The sequence below is a fragment of the Carlito syrichta genome, unplaced genomic scaffold, assembly GCF_000164805.1.
Source record: "Carlito syrichta isolate Samal-C Ts95f unplaced genomic scaffold, Tarsius_syrichta-2.0.1 Scaffold301609, whole genome shotgun sequence".
Lineage (NCBI taxonomy): Eukaryota > Metazoa > Chordata > Mammalia > Primates > Tarsiidae > Carlito > Carlito syrichta.
The window spans coordinates 301,065-321,828 of record NW_007245705.1 but is presented as its reverse complement, the minus strand read 5'-3'; the positions used below and the strand labels follow the sequence as shown (position 1 = coordinate 321,828).

General features: G+C 35.5%; 1 protein-coding gene across 1 annotated transcript in view; it reads left to right on the top strand.

Moving 5' to 3' along the window:
* MGAT4D (MGAT4 family member D) overlaps positions 1-20,764 on the top strand; it is a 58,295-nt gene that overhangs the window by 30,669 nt on the left and 6,862 nt on the right. The window contains exons 9-11 of the mRNA XM_008054909.1: positions 781-895; positions 3,608-3,738; positions 9,408-9,515. Of these exons, the coding sequence (XP_008053100.1) occupies positions 781-895; positions 3,608-3,738; positions 9,408-9,515 (354 nt within the window). The remainder of the gene's footprint in view (positions 1-780; positions 896-3,607; positions 3,739-9,407; positions 9,516-20,764) is intronic.

The window sequence follows — 20,764 nt, the reverse complement described above, 5'->3', positions numbered from 1 at the left end:
GAGTAGCTGGGACAAAAGTGCCCAGTGTCCTTTTGTCTTTACTTTGCCAAGGACTGCTTTGTCAGCTATAGTATTTGGAGACAGAACATGGCACCTAAAACCTCAAGCATAAAGCTAGTTAGTCTCTGCTGTGGTCTGAGTGTTTGCTTCCCTCTCCAAATTATGCTGTTGAGATCCTCACCGCTATGGTGGCCATATTTGGAGATGGGCCTTTGAGATGGGCCTTAGGAGGACTTTGCCCTTGTGATGGATGAGTGCCCTTATGAAAGAGAGCTCAGAGAGTTCCCCAGCCCTACCTTGTGTGACCATGATGAGACAGGGCCATCTATGAGGAATGAGTCCATAGAAGACACAGATCTGCCAGGCATCTTGATCTGGGCCTTCCCAGGCTCCAGAACTGTGAGAAATAAATGTTTGTTGTTTATAAACCACTCGGTCTATGGTATTTTGTTATAACAGCTGTAACTGACTAAGACAATCTTAAACTAGGAACTGAAGTTTTGTGAGAATGAGAATGCATTTACATGAGAGAGTCTTTCAAAGAGGATTTGGATGGACTTTTACAGATTATTTAGAAAAGAAACATAATCTCTGGTCTGGTTAATCTCAGAATCAACAAGTGAAAATTCACTAGCTATAAATTCTCTCTCAGTAGATTGAAATAAAAATAAAATGATTACCTCTTAAACAACATTTTCTTTAATATGTTCTATTGTATTTTTTATCTTCAAGCTAATATGATTTAATGGCGTTAAAGGTACTATTGCCTTTTTTTTCCAGCTGGAAGATGATGTCATAGCTAAAAAGATGTACTTGACAAAAATAACAGATTTTGTACATCATATGACTTCAAGTAATTGGCTTTACCTTAAGTTTTCAATGCTTGGCTTCATAGGTAAGTAATACATCTATTTTATTGGATCTTGATTTTAGCACACAATAGTCTTTAACGTTTTTAAGAATTTATCAAAGACTTTGTTACTAAATGGAAAGGAATGGCATAATTTTTATAAAGACACTATTATTTTAGTGGTATAATCAGGTTCAAATACTGAGATTTCAGATAATGTATTTTTTAACCACTTTTTTTTTCTGAGTAGACAATATAAATGAGCAGATTGACATATAAGCACATGCATTACAGAAACAAAGGAACTTCCACTTATTAAAGGCTTGCTTAGAGTCTGACACAAATGTTAGCTCGGCGGCTAAAATGTGCTTTTCTCTGCTTCCCATAGAATAATACAGAAAGTCAGAGAAGTAAAGTTGCAGAGAAAGGAATTTGAACGCAGTACTACAAAGTCTCTGCAATTTCTAGTATACCAAAGCTGACAGTCTTGAAAAATATGAAAACATGATATGAGTTATACCCACCACAGAAAAGTTCCTAAAATTGTTCCCACAATGTTAATTTTTTTTTTTTTTTACAATTCTTCCATAGACTTTCCATTTTTTTCTTTCTTACTTCTATCCTTTTTTCTTTACTTTGAGTCTCAAGGACTCAAGTTGATTTGTCTTACTCCTCACTTCATGGTGTCTGACATGATTGATTCATGCAGGAGATCTCCCTTTTTTATCATTTTATTTTATTCTCAGACTCTTCCCCTACTTCCTGCCCTCTCATAGGCTTTCACTCTAATATGCTCAAAATACTTATCAATATTAAGATATTTATGCTTATACAATATCCATGTAAAATATTTGATGTTTCTCATGTTTGCACGTTTTAAATTTAAGTAAATGACAATACAGTAATACCTGTTACTTACATCTTTGTTCTCAAAACTAGATTTTAAAACTCTCAACATGTTTTTTACATTAATTTCGTTTGCTGGGGTTTTTTTCTCACTGCATAAAATACTGTTTGACGCATCCATACCCTGAGGAGTAGACCTTAATTGTTTGCTACCACAAAACCAAAAATGATGAGAGATGTCCCCTGGAGTGGATTGCTGGCTTTCCAAGTATTGCCACTTTCTTTACACAATGGCTGTACAATTTGTGTTGCCAAAAGCAGTCCATAAGAGTTTATGCTGGCTGGGTGCCCTGGTTTACGCCTATAATCCCAGCACTTTGGGAAGCTGAGGTGAGAGTACTGCCTTTACCCACGGGTTCAAGACCAGCCCGGGCAAATTGGTGAGACCTCATCTCTACAATAATAGTTCCAGCTACCTAGAAGGCTGAGGCGGAAGGATTGCCTGAGCCCAGCAGGTCGAGGCTGCGGTGATTGTGAGCAGCATGCCACTGCACTCCAGCCTGGGCAACAGAGTGAGACTCCAACTCAAAAAAAAAAAAAAAGAGTTCATGCTTCATATGCTCCACTTTTGTTTTTATCTATTATTAGTATTGCATTTACACATTGTTTGGGCATTCTGAGGAGTAGAAAGCATTTCTCTGAGGGCTGGTGAGGCTCATCTGTTTTTCATATACTTACTTGTTCACTTTCCTTTCCAAATTTCCTGTAAAATTTTAAGGACCCAAATGTTTTACTAAAGTCTTGGTTAAGACGAGAAGAAAAATGATAGGTAGTAGGTGTATCCAGTGAGAAGTCTGGAGAGGAAATCGTGTTGTTGGTATATCACTCTGAAAATTTTTAATTTTCAAAGAATTTAATTTTCTCAGCAAAGCCAGGTACGAGAAGCATAAAGGATATTTACATTCTGAGTACCACAAAAGCATATTGAACAAGGGGCACTATTTCAGGGGTGCCAAAGTCTTATTTAAGCTTAAATTCATAGAAACTTTGATTTTTTATCATAATAATAATTCTATTATTCATTATTTACCAAAATATGAACTGGCTAAACAGAATTTTATGGCAAATTAAGATTTGAAACAACTATTTTCATCATTGAATCACATGCTTTGGTTACTATATAAATGAGTGCCAAAAAATTTAAATATAATTATATATTTGATTACATGGCCCATATAAACTCAAGTCCTAGTGAAGAATGAAGTATGCTTACACCCTACTATCATGCTTATTAAACGGCCAGATGTATTTTACATTATTTACTATGAAGTGAACATTTACCCGAATCTTATTCCTTCAACTTCATTTTAAAATTAAAGATGCAATATATTAGAAAAAAAATCATTGGATCTAATGAAATAATCTTTTAACATTTAGTAAACCTTTTAAGAATCATAAATATAAAAGAAAAATCACATTCTGATAAAATAATGCTCAAATGTTGAAATAATACAGTATGTTTTTATAAAAATTGAGTACTAGAGGTAAAAATGTAGTGGATTGATAATGTGCTACAAAAAAATAGGCTAAAAAAATCACAGTTTGTACAAAATTGAGAGATTACATCCCCTACAATTCCATTTTAACTTCTTTCTCTCTCAGTTTAGACAATCAATCTTTATTAGTTAGTTGCTCTTCTGAGAATACTAGCTACTCTACGCCTGTTTGTACTCTTCTTCCCTAATACTTAAGCGGAGGTATTGTTTTACTTTATCATCCTTCAACTTCATTCGTGTTTTAATCTTTATTTCTAAGGAATAAGATACATTTAAATTTTGATTTTTTTTTTTTGCTTGTTTCCCATGGATGGAATGAACAACTAAATATGAATTTAATTACCTTTTCTCCTAGGAAAGCTGTTTAGATCTGAGGATTTGCCTGATTTTGTACGTTTTTTTTTAATGTTCTACAAAGAGAAACCCATAGACTTGCTCTTGAATGACTTTTTTCAGGTAAAGATGTGTGACTCAGGAGAATCTCTTGTGAGTATTTTTTTTTACTTTATGAATACCAAATGTTTTAGAAAAATATTATATATTTAATGTAATTACCTAAAATTTGTTTACCAACCTAAATCTGATGACTACTTACAATTTTTAAATTTCTAATAATTTAAATTTTTACTGACACTTCTACCTATTAAAGGAAGTAATGAGGGATCACAAAAATGCAGTAAAAAAGTAGACACAGAAGGACCAAAAAAAAGGAGAGTGAGCAAACAAGAAAAAAATGGTAGAAATAATAAATACCAATATTTAAATTAAACATAAATGATCAAAATATGCTATTCAAAATATGCTATTAAGACACATATAATTAGAATAAATTTTTTAAATGATGTAACTAATGATGCCCATACTCAGTTCAAATATTATGCTGAAGCTGGGCATGGTGGCTCAAGCCTGTAATCCCAGCACTTTGGAAGGCCAAGGCAAGAGAATTGCCTGAGTCTGGGGGTTTGAGACCAGCCTGGAAAACTTGGTGGGACCTCATCACTACAATAAATAAAAAAATTAGCCGGGCATGGTGGCATGTGCTTGTAGTTCCAGCTGCTTGGAAGACTGAGGTGGAAGGGTCACCTGAGCCCAGCAGGTCGAGACTGCAGTAGCCTTGAGTGTGCCACTGCATTCCAGCCTGGGTGGCAGAGTGAGACTCTGACTCAAAAAAAAAAAAAATTATGCTATAGGTAGATTAAAAGTAATAGATGAAAAAATATATGCCATGCAAATACTAATGAAGAAAATTTGTATTACTAGCTATATTAATATCAAAGTAGACTTCAGAGCAATAAATAAATAAGCCAGAGATCAAAAAAGTTATATATGCTAAGAGGATCAGTACACCAAGAAGACAAAACAATACTAAAAGTATATGCATCTAACAACAAGAGTCTTAGAATACATGAAACCAAGACTGACAGAACTAAGAGAAAAAGTAGATTGATCTACAGTTAAAGCTGGACACTTTAACACTCCTCTCTCAGTAATATATAGAACAAATAGGCAGAAAATCATCCAGGAAATAAAAGAACCAAACATCACTATTTGCCAACTGGATTTAATTGATTTCTAAAAACCACTACAACCATAATAGGAGAAAGCACATTCTTCTAAAATGCCCATAGAACAGTCAACAAAATTACTATATTTTGGATCATAAATGAATGTTTACTGCACTTAAATTGAAATAATAAAAGAATCAAATTAAAAATCGGCACCAAAGAAATAACTGAAAAATCTTAAGTGCTTGGAAATTAAACAACACGCTTCTCAATAAGCCATGGGTGAAAGAAGTAGTTTAAAGGAAATTAGAAGACTTTGAAATTAATGAAAATACGATGTGTCCACATTTCTGGAATGCGGCTAAAGCACTGCTTAGAATTTATAGCATGTACCCCACATCTTTAAAATTAAAAATTAAAATAAATAAATACATAAAATTTCTTAATAAGATGAAAAAATTCATAGCATGAAATCTATATCTTAGAAGAGAAGCAAGCTCTCACACTGATGATCTCAATGCCTACCTTAATAAACTAGAAAAAACAAGAGAAAATAAAAGCCAAAGGAAGCAGAAGGAAGAAAATAATAATAATAAATGCAGAAAGCAACAAGATTAAAAACAAAAAAGCAATAGAGAAAATCAAAGTTGGTTCTTTGAAAAAAAGCAGTAAAACTGACACATTTCTAACACAGTTGACAACTTTAAAAAGATACAGGTTATCAATATTAGAAAGAACAAGGAAATATTACAACAAACTTCACAGATGTTGAAAGGATATTAAGGGAATATTGCAAGCAATTCTATGCATATAAATTAAGCAACTTGAAAATGAAATGAGCCATCCATCAAAAAGTATAAACTATCAAAACTCATTTGAGATGAAATAGGCATTCTGAATAGTCCTATATCTACTAACGAAATTGAATCAGCATTTGAAAACTTTCTGGAAAAAATATCTCCAGATCAAAGTAGTTTAAAATGTGAGTTCTACTAAACATTAAGTGAAGAAATAATACCAATTGTATATATTATCTCCTAGAAAACTAAAAAGTAAGGAATGGCATTCCAATTTGTTTTATGAGACCAGCATTGCCCTGACATGAAAACTAGACAGACAGTGGAAAAAAAAAAAAAATCAAAGACAAATATCCCTCATGAATGTAGAGACAGAAATTCTCAATCAAGTAGCAGTGAATTGAAACCAGCAAAACATGAAAAGAGTAATAAACTATGCCAATTAGTGTTTACCCTATGAATCCAAAACTGGTTTAATATTTTAAAATCATACAATGTAACCCACCAATTCAAGATTCTAAAGAAGAAAGGCCACACGTTGCTGAAAAATCATAGGAAAAAATTTAAAATCCATTCATGATAAAAGCTCTCAGTCAACTAACAACAGAAAGAAATTTCTCTGACTTTTTAAAGAGCATCTAGAGAAATCCTGTAGCTAATCTCATGATTAATGGTGGAGTATTATATGATTTCTCCTAAGATTAGGAAAAAAGAGATGATGTCCTTCCTCTCCACTCCTATTCAACATTTTCCTGGAAGTTCAAACCAGTGCAATTAAGAAAATAACCATATACATATATAAATACATAAATGAGTTGAACAAAGTTGTAAGATACAAAGTCTACACACACAAATCCATCACTTTTTTGTATAGCAGCACAGAAAAGTTGAAAACCGATTTTTTAAAATTATCTACAGTGATTTTAAAAAGCATATATAAAATATTTATATATTTCCTTTATGCTGAACACTTCAAAATGCTGATAAAAGGAATCAAGAGACATATATGATTATAGATAGAGGCTCAACATTGTAAAGCTATGAATGCCCCTTAAACTGGTCCATGGATTTGGCACGATTCTAATCAAAATCTCAGAAGAAACTTTTTGGTAAATATAAATCAAGGTGATTCTAAGCTTTTAAAGAAAAGACAAACTAGATTAGCTAAAATTATCTTGGAAAAAAAAGTTGAGGGCATCCCATTTTTAAAACTTACTACAAAGCTACAGTAATCAAGACGAGACTTTATGGGCAGAAAGGTGAAAATATAGGTTCATGAAACAGAACAGACAGTCCAGAAGTAGGCTTGCAAAATGTGACAATTGATATTTGACAGAGAAGCAGATACAATTCTGTGGATAAAGACTTTTCAAAAAATATTTTCGGAATCAATTGGATTGATCTCCCTCCCTCTCTCTCCTTCCTTTCCTCTCTCTTTCACGTTTAGTGTTAGAAGACTGGGTGCTTTAACATTAATATTAAAAATATTAATACAAGAGAAAGAATTTAAGCCTCATACCTTATACAAACATTATTTCAAAATAGATGATCTATTGTAGATGTAAAATTATAAAACTCTTGAAAGAAAATATAGGAAAAGCTGAGCTCGATGGCTCAGCCTGTAATACCGCGCCTTGGGAGACTGAGGTGAGTGGATTGCCTGAGCCTGTGGGTTCGAGACCCACCCGGGCAACTTGGAGAGACCGCATCGCTACAATAAATTAAAAAATTAGCCGGGTGTGGTAGCGTGTGCCTGTAGTTCCAGCTACTTGGAAGGGTGAGGCGGAAGGATCTCCGGAGCCCAGCAGGTCGAGGCTGCGGTGGCCGGGAGCGGCCACTGCACTCCAGTCTGGGCGACAGAGTGAGACTTCAACTCACCTTTCTGCCCATGAAAAAAACATTCCAAACCTAGGACTAGGTGACGTATTCTTTAAAATGACACCAAAAGCATGATCCATTTTTAAAAATTGATAAATTTGACATCATCAAAATTAAAAACTTTTGTGCTGTAAAAGGTATTATTAAGGCCACACACTAGGAGAAGGTATGTTTAAATTCCATATCCAACAAAGAGCACATATTCAGTATATGTACAGGACTCTCGAAATCCAACAATAGTAAACGATCAATTTTTTTTATTTATTTTTAATTGTATTTTAAAGATGTAGGGTACAATTCAGGATTAGGTATGCAAGTGGTAAAGTTTGGGCCTCCCTTTGGCCCCCTTTGGTTTAAGATCAGGTACCCTATTGATGGTATGTGCTCCCCACTCCCCACTACTGCCAATCCCTTTCTTACAGTAAACAATCCGATTTTAAAAAGGACAAAGGACTTGAACATAGACTCCCAAGACTCCATAAGAGTAGTTATCCCCCTTACTGCTGTATGCAATGAACTCTGCTTTGCTTTATCAACAGGTTATTTGGGAGATATTTTGGGGGCGCCATTGTCTTACTTGCTAAATTTTAATTCCTCAACCAATTATATCTGATGCTAATTTAGCTTCAAGTTAAATTAATTCTAGATCAGTAAGACAGTTATAAAAGCGATAATTTAATAATGATATTTTCCACCACCCAATCACCTTAATGATCTTCCCCCATCAAGGAGAAAGGTTAAAAGGACTCAACCACAAGCAGCCACTGGCCATGGCCTTGCTTGACTCTGGTGTGGCCATGTGCTCTTTGAGCTCTGGCTGTCGCCAGGCTTCCAGGCTTTGATCCCCTCCCCCACCTTGGGAAGGTGAATCTTATCTCACCCTTCTCTCTCTCTCTCTAATTTACTTTTAAATAAACTATATTTTTAAATCTAAATAATAATAATATGATATTTTTCTATATGTCAGTAGTGGTTAGGAATGCATCTAAATAAACCCACTATTGAAGAAATTGTGCATATCAACTTGAGGTTTATTTTTCTGAATTTTCTATTTATAAAGTCTGTAAAATAATTCCCAGACAACAATCATCGTCATTTCAAATTTTTGTTTTTGATAAGAATGATACCACAGGCTATTATTCTGACTTTCATTGTTGTTGTTTTTGTTGTTGTCGTTTGTTTGTTTTGTTTTGTTTGAATTGGAGTCTCATCACGCTTGTCGTCCAGGCCAGAGTGTGGCGGCACGCTCATGGCCACCATGGCCTCGACCTGCTGGGCTCAGGCGAGCCTTCCGCCCCAGCCTTCCAAGTAGCTGGAACTACAGATGCACGCCACTACGCCTGGCTGGTTTTTGTGATTTATTGTAGAGATGAGGTTTCACCAAGTTGCCCAGGCTGATCTCAAACCCCGGGGCTCAGGCAATCCTCTCACCTCGGCCTCCCAAAGTACTGGGAGTATAGGCTGAGTCACTGCGTCTGGCCCTGACTTTCATTTTTAAAATTATCCAAATTCTCTTTCATTTAATATAAAACGACTGCCTTAATTACATACTTTTTGCTATTTAAGAAGACATTGAAGGGAATGTAATTCAATACAGGAATTAAATCATATGGGAAGCAAAAGACAGAATGATATAGCCTGACAAAAATGAATAGATGGGAAGACGCTAAATTTCAAAGATAAGTTATTGAAATAAAGGAAAGGAAAATTTTAGTTGGTACAACAGCAGCCTGGCTTTCTAAGACAGAGTTCATGAAAATACACGCTTTAATGAAAATCCTTTTCTTACCCCAATTCTTTTGCTCAACGATTCTTATAAAGAAAAAGCTCGGAATTAGTTGTGTTGTTTATATTTTTAAATATTAACATAGAACTCTAGCAAAAACTCTGAATAAAAACTCTGCCATTGTTAAATGCAAGACCAAGAAGTATTTGGATTTTTTACATAAGATTGCTGTTTATCTTTCTCCTCCAGAAGATCTGTCAGCAACGAATGAAGGAAATTTGTGTCCAATATAAACCTTCTCTTTTCCAGCATGTGGGTATACATTCATCATTTCCTGGAAGAGAACAGCATTTGCAAGTAAGATTTTGAAATGTAATTCCAGTAATAGGCGATGTTTCATGAACTTAGAAAATAACACCTAGAAAAGGAGTGATGACATGAGAAAGACTATACAATACCGTTGTTTAAGCAGTTACTCTTAAGACAGAACTATATGTTCTAAAGAGCATTTATAAACTGAGCAATCATTTTTTAAAGACCCAAGTTATCTACCATGGTAAGAAAAGTCCAACATACATAAACTTCTTTTCTTAATATTCCGAGCTGTGCAATTCAAATAACAAGGCTAAAAAATTGTCTTGAAACTTGCAATAATTTTAGACTAAAAATTTACTATTTGGGTCAAAATTGAAATTATAGAATATTTCAAAAATAAAATGCCTCTGTTATTTAATTTAAATGTATCAAAATTTTTTATTTCAGACCACTGTTTTGACAGATGAAGAAAAATTCAGCATTGCTTGGTTTTAAGTCATTCGTAAATTTTGCACCATTTTTGGAAGCAATATTATAGATACTTGACATAGCTCCTTGGTAGAATAGAAGAAACAAAGAATTCAGAGTCAAAGCACCTTAGGTTTTAGCCTGGTGCCATGGGGGGAATAATGAGAAAGGCCTTACCCACCTCTGAGCTTTCTTTATTTAAAAAACCTTTGAAGAGATTAACGCACATGGTTCTTACAGTCTCTCCCAACTCTGAAACACTAATGACATCTCTACCCTCAGTGTCCTCACGTGACAAAATAAGTGGTTGCTTTAAACCTTTGTCAGCTGAGTAAGAAGTGCATATGTACATTTCTGCCATCATTCATAACCTGGCCTGTTCTGCTTTTTCTTTTTCTTTTTTCTTTTAAAGATGTGGAGTACAATTCAGAGCTAGGTATACAAATATTCATTATGCAGGTACCCTTGTGGATGAGGTGGGACCCCCCTCTCCCGGCAGATTCCCACTACTACTGCCAAACCCACACCCACCCACTGTCCACCTACAGTTTCCCACTACTGCCAAATGTCAAACCTTTTCTTATAGTATTACGATCATCGATCAAAGTCCACTTATGTATGAGAGCATGTGATACTCAGTTCTTTGTATCTATGATAGATTGCTCAGTATTATAGACTCTAAGTCCATCCAAGTTGCTGTGAAGTTCATAATTTTTCTACTTTTTGTATTGTACTGCACTCATTGGAACTGGGCCTAGAACAGACTGTGAACTCAGTCCTTGTGAGTCACTGGCTATCAGGCAAGGTGGAATCCAAGAACAAAAGTGAGCTCCAAACAAGACAAAGAAATGTCTGGCATAATGAACATGTATCTGTTGTGATTCTTTACACAAAAATCCACACCCTCAGAACACATAAAACTGAGCTGCAGATGATGCAGAAAAAAATTGGTCTATACCATTCTATTTCTTGGTTCTATTATAATGGGTTTCTTTTCTTCCATTATACATTTTTTTTTTTTTTTAGTTGGAGTCTCACTCTGTTGCCCAGGCTAAAGTGCTGTGGCACACTCATGGCCACTCCAGCGTCAACCGGCTGGGCTCTGGCGATCCTTCCACCCCAGCCTTCCGAATAACCGGGTGTGGTAGTAGTGTGCTACCACACCTGGCTAATTTATTTTATTTATTGTAGAGATGAGGTCTCACCAAGTTTCCCAGGCTGGTCTCGAACCCACAGGCTCAGGCAATATGCTCGCCTCAGCCTCCCAAAGTGCTGGGATTACAAACTGAGCCACCAAACCCAACCCCATTATACTTTTTTCCCCAGATAAGATATTTTAACCTCACCTTTGTAAGTTCATGACATATTAACTAGAATGTACACATAATCATTCTTATTTTGATGTTATAATCTTGATTTTTTTCTTTTCTATACTTAGTACAGCATAACAGACAAAAATCAATAGCAATTTAATACTATGACAATTGCAATTATATAGAAATTATTTTTAAAATTTTTAACAGGATATCTATTATTAAGAGCTTCATATTTCTAACAACTTCTTTAAAAATTATCAGAGTCATTCTTTGGAAAAAATGGCATCACAGGGTTTTGACTGTCAATTTTCTTAAGAGACTACAACATATTTTCTTAAAGTCTTCAGTTATAAAATGGTAGGTATAAAAATTGATATAAATATATACACAGTTATCAGATGTTTGTTAATTTTATATTACTTTAAATTTTTTTGCTATATGTATGTTCAACTTTAGTTGCTATGCTTTTCTTAATATTCATTCCTTTATGTCTTTCTAAAAAAGTTTTATGTAAAATGTATTCCTTAATTAGTTAAATTACATATTGTAAGTATCATAAAAGTTTCAAATGCAAGATAAATCTTCTATAGTTTCATTAGGCACAAAAGTAATTTCATTTCGCTCTATTCATCTAACTTATAGTTTAAAACATAATAATTTAATTAAAAAAGAAATATATCTTCCTATTGATGAACTTTCTTAGTTTTTAAAATTTTTTGAAATTTTTCTAGATATTTAATTGAAATGTTTTTTACTATTCCATGTTCTGTGTCTGCAATACATATTTTTCAATTCTTTTAGAAATAACTAAAAATTTCCATATTAATAAGATGTTAATTTCTGAGAATTTAAATAAAATATTTAAAGGAAAGTTTTCCTGTTAGTTGATAAGCAAGCAAATAGTGTTTGTCTATAATGTGCTAATTTTTCACCCTTCATGAAAAGTGATTTTCCTTTTATTGCAGTGCGCTGGGCGTAGGGCCAGGCAGCTAAATGTATTAGAAGCAGGGTAGCCAGATAAAAGGACACCCAATTAGCTTTAAATTTCAGTATGTACTTGTCTCATTTGTTTTGTTGTTGTTGTTGCTAACCTAACAAGCCTGGTTGGAGGATATGGAGGAAGAGCATGTAGATGGTATCAAACAAGAGCATATCAAAATGTTTTAACTGAATTATCATTACTTAAGATGATGACTTTGACTTTCATTAAAGGATGATATACTCTATGACATTTTTGCATTTTCTTCAAAACTGTTACTTAAAATTTTGTGTTTCTCTAAGTAAAAATACATGTGACGATTTTCTTTTAGAATTTGAGGCTAGAAAAATATATTATTTTCCAAAGAACTGTCATGATTCCTTTGGTCCATTGTAAGTTTTTCTTCCCCTTTAACTAAACAAAAAATTAAAAACTAATTTCATATGAAATGTCACAAGCATATCATCTTAAACTCACAGTAAAGTTTCTTCAGTCCTCATTTTATATTTACTGGCTTTCTTTCATGTATTATTATTGAAGGACTATTGTATGTGCTTCACTTTAAGTTACCCTAAATCTTTTCTATAATTACTTATATTTTAAATTATAAAGATAAAATAAAAAGAATGTTTTTAAATATTTGTACATTACCCGCAACAGTTAGTGTTGTGATGATAATCTGCGTATGCAGATTTCCCTAGCATCCCACCAATGGAAATATAATCTCAATAATTTTAACACCATGACAGTATTAAAATTGGCATTATCTAATACTTCTTAAGAATTGCATATTTTGCCAATGCAATGTTATCTTCTCTATTTCAAAAGGTGGTGGTGTCAAAGACAACACCATAAAGAAAGAATATTATTAAGAAATTGTCATGAAATGTTTATGAATTAAAATGTTATTTCTAGATGTTACAAGTTTTAATTTTTATTTCAGAAAATATGAAGATAATAAACATAACAAGAAGAAACTCTGTAATAGCTGGAACCTCAGATGACCTTGATATCTAATAGCATGTTTCAGAGATTATAATAATGAAGTTGCATAATTATCTGGAAAAGACGTAAACAATAAACAAGACAGTAGACTTGAAAGTATTAAATGACTTCATTAATAACAAAAAAAATGGAACATTTATCTATGATGTTTGTACCTTGGCCATTACAATTTAACAGTAATAAAGGCAGGGAAGTTTTTTGAAAGTAAGAGCCATATTTTATCGACTTACGTAGTGAGCACATCACATAATCTCAATCCATAGATAAAAGTTCAGGAACGTGCCATTGTCACAGACAAGGTGTGGGTGAATTTTGTTAAGACGCCTAAAGAAATAGCACTAATTTAGCAAGCCTGGATCTGACAATGCCACCGTATCCTCTTGTCTCTAAATTTAATAAATGCACTTAAGACTATAAACTTACCTCATAGTGCCACTTGGGCTGAATATCAAACATCCCGACATAATGTATTCTGACAGTCTTCCATTGTAGCAATTTCATAGTTTCTCTTATTATTTATTGCCTTTTTAACCCATGAATTATTTTGGAGCATGTTTGTTTGTTTCAAATATATCTTTTCCATCTTTTAGTGTTAATTTCTAATTTAATTTCATTGTTGTTTCAGAACTTAATCTGTGTGATAAAATTTGAGAATTGTACACCCTTATGTTCCATGTGACTTTGAAAAGAATGTATAGTCTCTGGACGCTCCCTTTGAAATATGTTGTATTCATTTGTTTTTTTAAATGTTGGTTCTGTGCTTTAAAAAATACCTTTAAGCGCATTCCTATTTATTGGGTGCAGAATCTTCTTATATCAGGCTTTTAATTTTGGTTGTTCAAATACTTTAACTCCTTCCTAATTTTTGTCCGCTTGTTCCACCAATTTCTTACTGGAGTATATTAAAATCTACTCAGTTTTACTGTTATTCTATTGAGTATTTATTTATTTAGAGTATCAGTAAGAGATATTTACTTCTTATCCCCCAATCAAATGTGACAAAAGTCTTTTCTCTCTTTCAAGTGCCTCCAGTTTTCATGATTTTGCTTCTTTGCCTTTTGCTATCTGTTGCTATATCAACAACAGATACAACTATCTTATCCTTGAATGCCAAAACCTCACACATTTCTCTCAGTATGTAACGTATCACATACCGATTTATAAAGAGAATAGGAAAGGTGAACCACCTGTGTGTGTCACTTTCATTCTCTCTGCTCTAGCCTTGCATGCCACATCATGTCTGTTGAGAATCCATCCAGGGCAGAAACCACCCAGAGAGCAAATGAGACAATGCAGACACCTGGGTACTAGGCTCTGGAGGGGGTGGCAGACCCTACTCCTTCCATTCCAGAGACTGATTCATCCCAGGACCTGCTGGGTGAGGAATCAGAGCCCAAGTCTCAGCCTCAGGTGTGGGCGAATGGCTACACAGGATTATGGTACAGCAACATATAGCAAAAGGCAAGGAAGCCAACGTGTAAAAACTGGAGGCACTTGAAAGAGAGAAAATAAAATGAATCAGTATCTTATCATATATGAAGGGGGACCCCAAAACCCCTGGAATTTATTTATTAAAAATTGTGTATGTATTTATTTTTACACATTTAAATGTCAGTCACCTTCAAAGTACTCTCCATTTGCAATACACTTACCGAGACACTTTTTCCACTGCTCAAAACAGTCCCTTTTGATGCCTTTTTTCCATCAGCAAAACATTTCCCTTTGAGGACTTTTTTCATCTGAGGAAACAAAAAGAAGTCACTTGGAGTGAAATCCAGCGAATAGGGATGGTGGGGCATCAGGTACATGCCATTTTGGGTTTAAAAAACAACAACAACACCAAAACAAAACAAAAACTGCTGAACACTCAGCACAGTGTGGGCAGGTGTACTCATAAATCACCTATCATGAAATGGAGAAACTCGTTGAAAAAAATCTCCCCCCTCCCCACTGATGATACACTGACGCTGATGGGTTCCTAGAACACTTACCTAGTGGATGAAACCTGTGCTCCAAGAGACCCATTCTCCCACAAATAATTCTGGTATTTTGGGGTCACCCCTCGATGTGTGCAAATGACTACACAACACTGTGGTATAGCAACAGATAGCAAAAGGCAAAGAAGAAAAATCATGAAAACTGGAGGCTCTTTAAAGAGAGAAAAATAAAGTGAACTGATATTTTAACATATATATTTCAACAGGCCTTCCAAAATTTAACTAAAAAATACAAATGCCCTTTCTTCAGAGATCTACAGTATTATTTCAGTACGAATTACATTAACTAAGCAAACTTTTTAGATGTTAGTTGTTTTCTGTTGATTACACATCAGTGCGTTGTTAAATAACTTCTTACTGGAAATGTAGAAAATTATCAAAGTTATATGGAAAGATTTTTGCATTTCACTAACACACATTGATCTTTCACTTCTGAGAAATATATATTTAATATTGTACTTCAATGATTTGTGGATTTTTAGGCATAATATAACCTTCAAATTCTTTCACTTATGGCTTCTGTTATTATCTAGATTTCCTAATAGTTTGTTTAGAATAAAACCAGAATTTCTGTAAAACCATAAATTTTATTTTATATGTTAAAAATTATTCTATTTACTTACATTGATTTTAATTTGGGCTTTGGTCTTTGCTTAGCTTTGGGGAGATCCAGTTATCTACCAAAGGCTAAAATGCACAGAATTTTAATTCTTACCAATGTCCTGTCTCTGTCAGCATTTAGCATCTTACTGTCATTTTCCATGGTGATGATTTTTATTTCTGACTTTTTTCTTTTTTTTTGAGTTGGAGTCTCACTCTGTCGCCCAGACTGGAGTGCACTGGCTGCTCCCGGCCACCGCAGCCTCGACCTGCTGGGCTCCGGTGATCCTTCCACCTCAGCCTTCCAAGTAGCCGGAATTACAGGCATGCGCTACCACGCCCAGCTGATTTTTTGATTTATTGTAGAGATGAGGTCTCGCTGCCCAGGCGGGTCTTGAACCCACGGGCTCAGGCAATCCACTCACTTCAGCCTCCCAAAGGCGCAGGATTACAGGCTAAGCCATATTTCTGACTTTTATAAAGTGTTGGTCAACAGTTGGTACCTTGGCAAGGTTGCATTAGGTTAACTTCTTATATGGATGAAGCGATCTGATTCTTTTCATTTTCATCTGATTCTAACTATACTGTAATTTCTAAGAAAACCCTCCTCCCCATGTTTACCATATGTTTCCTTTGTACCAAGTTACTATCAGTAATTCTTCAAATAATCATCAGCTTATAGGTTCAGTCTGCCCTGAGGTGAAGTTTCACTGGTTATAATCTGTTAGCAGTTTTTTTATTGTTACAACTTACTGTTTATATGTCAAGCTTAATTTAGGAGATTAGGCATTTATTGTGGATGCAATTACTAGCTGGAAATGGTGCTTTATAATCTTGTGCAAGTTAAAAAGCCCATATTTAGCAAGAATGTATTAACAAGTTACCATTTTAAAACAGAACCAAAATGTACACTTACAGGTAATATTAAAATTTTTACAAGTAAGAAGAAGAAGTTCATAGAGCAAATTTTGTTTAATTTTGATGAGCTCCAATTTATAGAACTTTTTTCTTTATAGGTCATACTATTAGTGTCATATCTAAGAAACCTTTTTCTACCTTGTATACATCTCCTCCAGCTGCAGAGACTGCATAAACATGTCTATGCATAGGCACATAGACATGGGGGTCTATATCTAGGATCTGTTCTGTTCCATTGATATATTAGTCTATTTCGATACCACTACTATTCTCTTTTGATAACTATAGCTGTATGTCATTCCATAAGTCCCAAAATCAGATAGTGTTTTTTTGTGGGAGGGGTTTCTCCTGAGATACAAGATTTAATAACTCAGTAAGGGTTCATTCTGCCATATACTTTAACCAGGAAAATTCTGATTACAATCAGGAGCAAAACAATGGTAATGATTTTTATCACTATTATCTATTAGTGCTTGATATTGTAAAATCAACTTAAAATTTTCAGAAAATAAGAAGTACAAATATAAAGAAAGAAATAGATAAAATTGTTTGCCATAGAAATAATTCTACATCTTGAAAACAAAAATCAATTCCCTGGAAAATGGAGTACCTGTTCTTCTCTCTCTATATTCACCATTTTTAATTTTTTCTCTTTTTTTTAAAGATGCAAAGAATTGCACAGAAGTTAGATTAGAAAATATAGTTTATTTATAATTAAATAGAGAGAGAGAGAGGAAATTCACCTCCCCAAAGCAGGGAAGGGAGCCAAAGCCAGGAAGCATGGCGAAAGCCATAACTCAAAGAGCGCATGGCCACACCAGAGTCTAGTAAGACAATGGCCACCATTTTTTAAAAGACTACATTTTTATATACATGAAACTATAAACAATATTCTGAAGTATATTTTGAATTGTCTAGGCTTTGAGTCCATGCGTTGTGTCCTAAGTTAAAAATTTATTCTGCACATCTCTTTAAGCTGGGAGGCAGAGGCATTTTCTACACTGCTGTTTTTTAAGTGGTGAAATGTTGTGGAAAGAGCACCGACTTTGTGTCCTCGCTCCACACCTTAACAGCTGCATGAGTTTAAGCAAGTTCCATAACTGATCTGGGCCTATTTTCTCTTAAATAAAATAAGGACAATACCTGTGGATCAATTACATATAGCAACATACACATAGTAGACCATTGTAAAGCATAGCCATGATTTTGAATACAAAATATGCTTTCAACAGGACACCCCTCTGTTCCATCAACTAGCATAACGTTTCCTGTTTTTAATGTTTTTCTTGCTTTGTGGTCACCCCAGTACCTCCAATCTTGACTGAGTCATCACGGGCTCTCCCCAGATCTGTCTTCAACTCTGATATGTCAGAACACTTCACAACTTGACCATTCAGCATTACCTTCCAGGACTCTTCACCTTGTATTTCTAAACACCACATCATTCTCAAAAAGTCATACCTCTGGTTTCATTTTTGGGTTATTCTTTCTTCTATTATCATTCTTTATTAAATTCTGGTGAAAAGTTGCCTGCTAAAGAAAGTTATAAGTGTTACATTCAATCTTTCAATAAACGGTGAGTAATTTTGGAGATATTTTGGCCTTGAGTTTCAGGGAAAGGAATGAGATCCAGTTCTGTGGGTAATGAAGGGTCATTGGAAGATTTTGAACAAGCTGAGAATTAAACTACATAGCGTAGGTGGGGGCCTCTGAAGGGAGACAACCAGTTAGGTGACTCTTGGCAACATTTTCCAAAGGAGTGAGAATCTGAACTAGAGAAATGGCGCAGGGACTGAAGGGAGGGGGCTCTTTTAGATGATTTTGTAAAGGTAGAGTTCAATTTATGGAGGCAGTGGGTATAGCAGCCAAAGAGTCAAAACTGTGCTAAGGTAACCCTAAATATTGCAAAACTCCCTAGTCTTACATTTTTTAGGTTTCAGCTTCTCACTGCAAACTTTGAATGAGTCCTTCAGAAATCCACCTCTTGAAATGCAAGTATATTTGCTCTGGGCTACACATTATGTTGAATAACAGAAACTGGGAAGATGGAAAATAGATGAAGGAGATAATGTTGTTACAAAGTACCTCAAGTAAAATTTGTCTCTTTTTTAACCAGTAAGTTTAACACTAACCAAACACTTTTCAGGAGATGACAGTGTCAAGTCTAGAAATGGTGGCCTTACTGGTGAAGACAATCAGGTGAGAAAATACTCAAAGATCTTGACCCCTAACCATTAATTATATATTGTGCATAGAATGCCATCAACCCCTAATCTGAGACTCTGTAACAAGTGTATTAGACTCACAAGTCAATTAAATATGCTATTCTAACAAATAAAATTTAAATCATGATTATACCAAATGAAAGTCAAGGTTTACACTGAGCGTGGTAGCTCATGCCTATAATCCCAGCACTTTGGGAGGCCAAGAAGGGCAGATTGCTTGAGACTAAGAGTTCAAGACCAGCCTGGGCAATGTAGTAAAATCTTGTTTCTACAAACACTACAAACATTTCCAGGCATAGTGGCGTGCCTGAAGTCCCAGCTACTTGGGATGCTGAGGCAGAAGGATCGCCTGAGCCCAAGAGATCGAGGCTGCCCTGAACCTGATCACGGTGATCCTGCTACAGAGTGAGACACCAACTAAAAAATAAATGCTATAAAATATAAATAGTAAAAGCTACACATTCCAACTTCTATTGGAGAAGGACATTTGTGATTCAATACTACATGTATGCTGCATTTTTATTTTCCTGTGTTGGCTGAAACCACAGGCTCAGAGAGACATAGGCCCGAGTGAGATCCTGGTCCACATTTCCCAGTTGTGTGCCTTCAAGCAAGTTATCATCATCCGTTTTGTCACCTGGGTGGATGTGAAGGTTAAACGAAAAAATTAATGTTTACAGCTCTGCGAGCACAATACCTGTCAGCAACTCTTATGCATAGTATCATAGCAAAGAAAAAGAATGCATTGTTATACATACAATGGCTTTATTTGTTAACATTTGACATATCTATATGGCACACGAAGTAGGAAGTCTCCCTGCTAACCATAATGACTCCTCATCTCTCTCTTTTATATATGTTTTAAAGATGTGGAGTACATGGCTAGGTTCGGTGACGCATCTGTAATCCCAGCAGTTTGGGGGGCCGAGGCGAGTGGATTGCCTGAGCCCACGGGTTCAAGACCCACCCGGACAACTTGGCAAGACCTCTCTCTACAATAAATTTTTAAAAATTTAGCCAGGGGTGGATAGCGCGCCTGTAGTTCCAGCTACCTGGAAGGCTGAGGCGGATGGCTCACCGGAGCCCAGCAAGTCGAGGCCGTGGTGGCCAGGAGCATGACACTGCACGCCAGTCTGGACGACAGAGTGAGACTCCAACTCAAAAAAAAAAATGTGGGGTACAATTCAGGATTAGGTACACAAGTGGTCCTCCTACAGGTGAAGTTTGAGCCTCCCATAGGTCCTTACTTCTCCTGGTGTGGGATGAGGTACTCTTTTTGATGGATGTGTTCCCCCATTCCTTCCCCTGGCAGTGTCCTACTACTGCCAACCCCTTTCATGTAGTATTATGATCAGTGTTCGGGATCCACTGACGAGTGAGAATATGTGATACTCAGTTCTTTGTCTCTGTGACAGATCACTGAGTACGATAGACTCTAAATCCATCCAGATTGCTGTGAAGTCCATAATTTTGTGTAACAACCCCTCGTGTATATGTACCACATTTTTTTTTAAACCAGCCCACCGTCTCTTAACACACAGAACTCTAGAAAAACCTGGGTCTCTCATCTTGCTGCACGTGTAATTGGACGCAAGATTTACATAAAATTCAGGACCCAATTATTCTGCGGTGGGAGGTAGACCAACACTTTGCAGAGAGGGCGAGCCGGGGAGGAGGACGTCTCTGGACCGACAGGGAGGCGATCCCCGCCAGGCTACCCCGAGAGTCGGGTCCACGCGAGGCCGGGCGGGCGCAGAGCGAGCAAGCCGCTCCCTCCACGGCG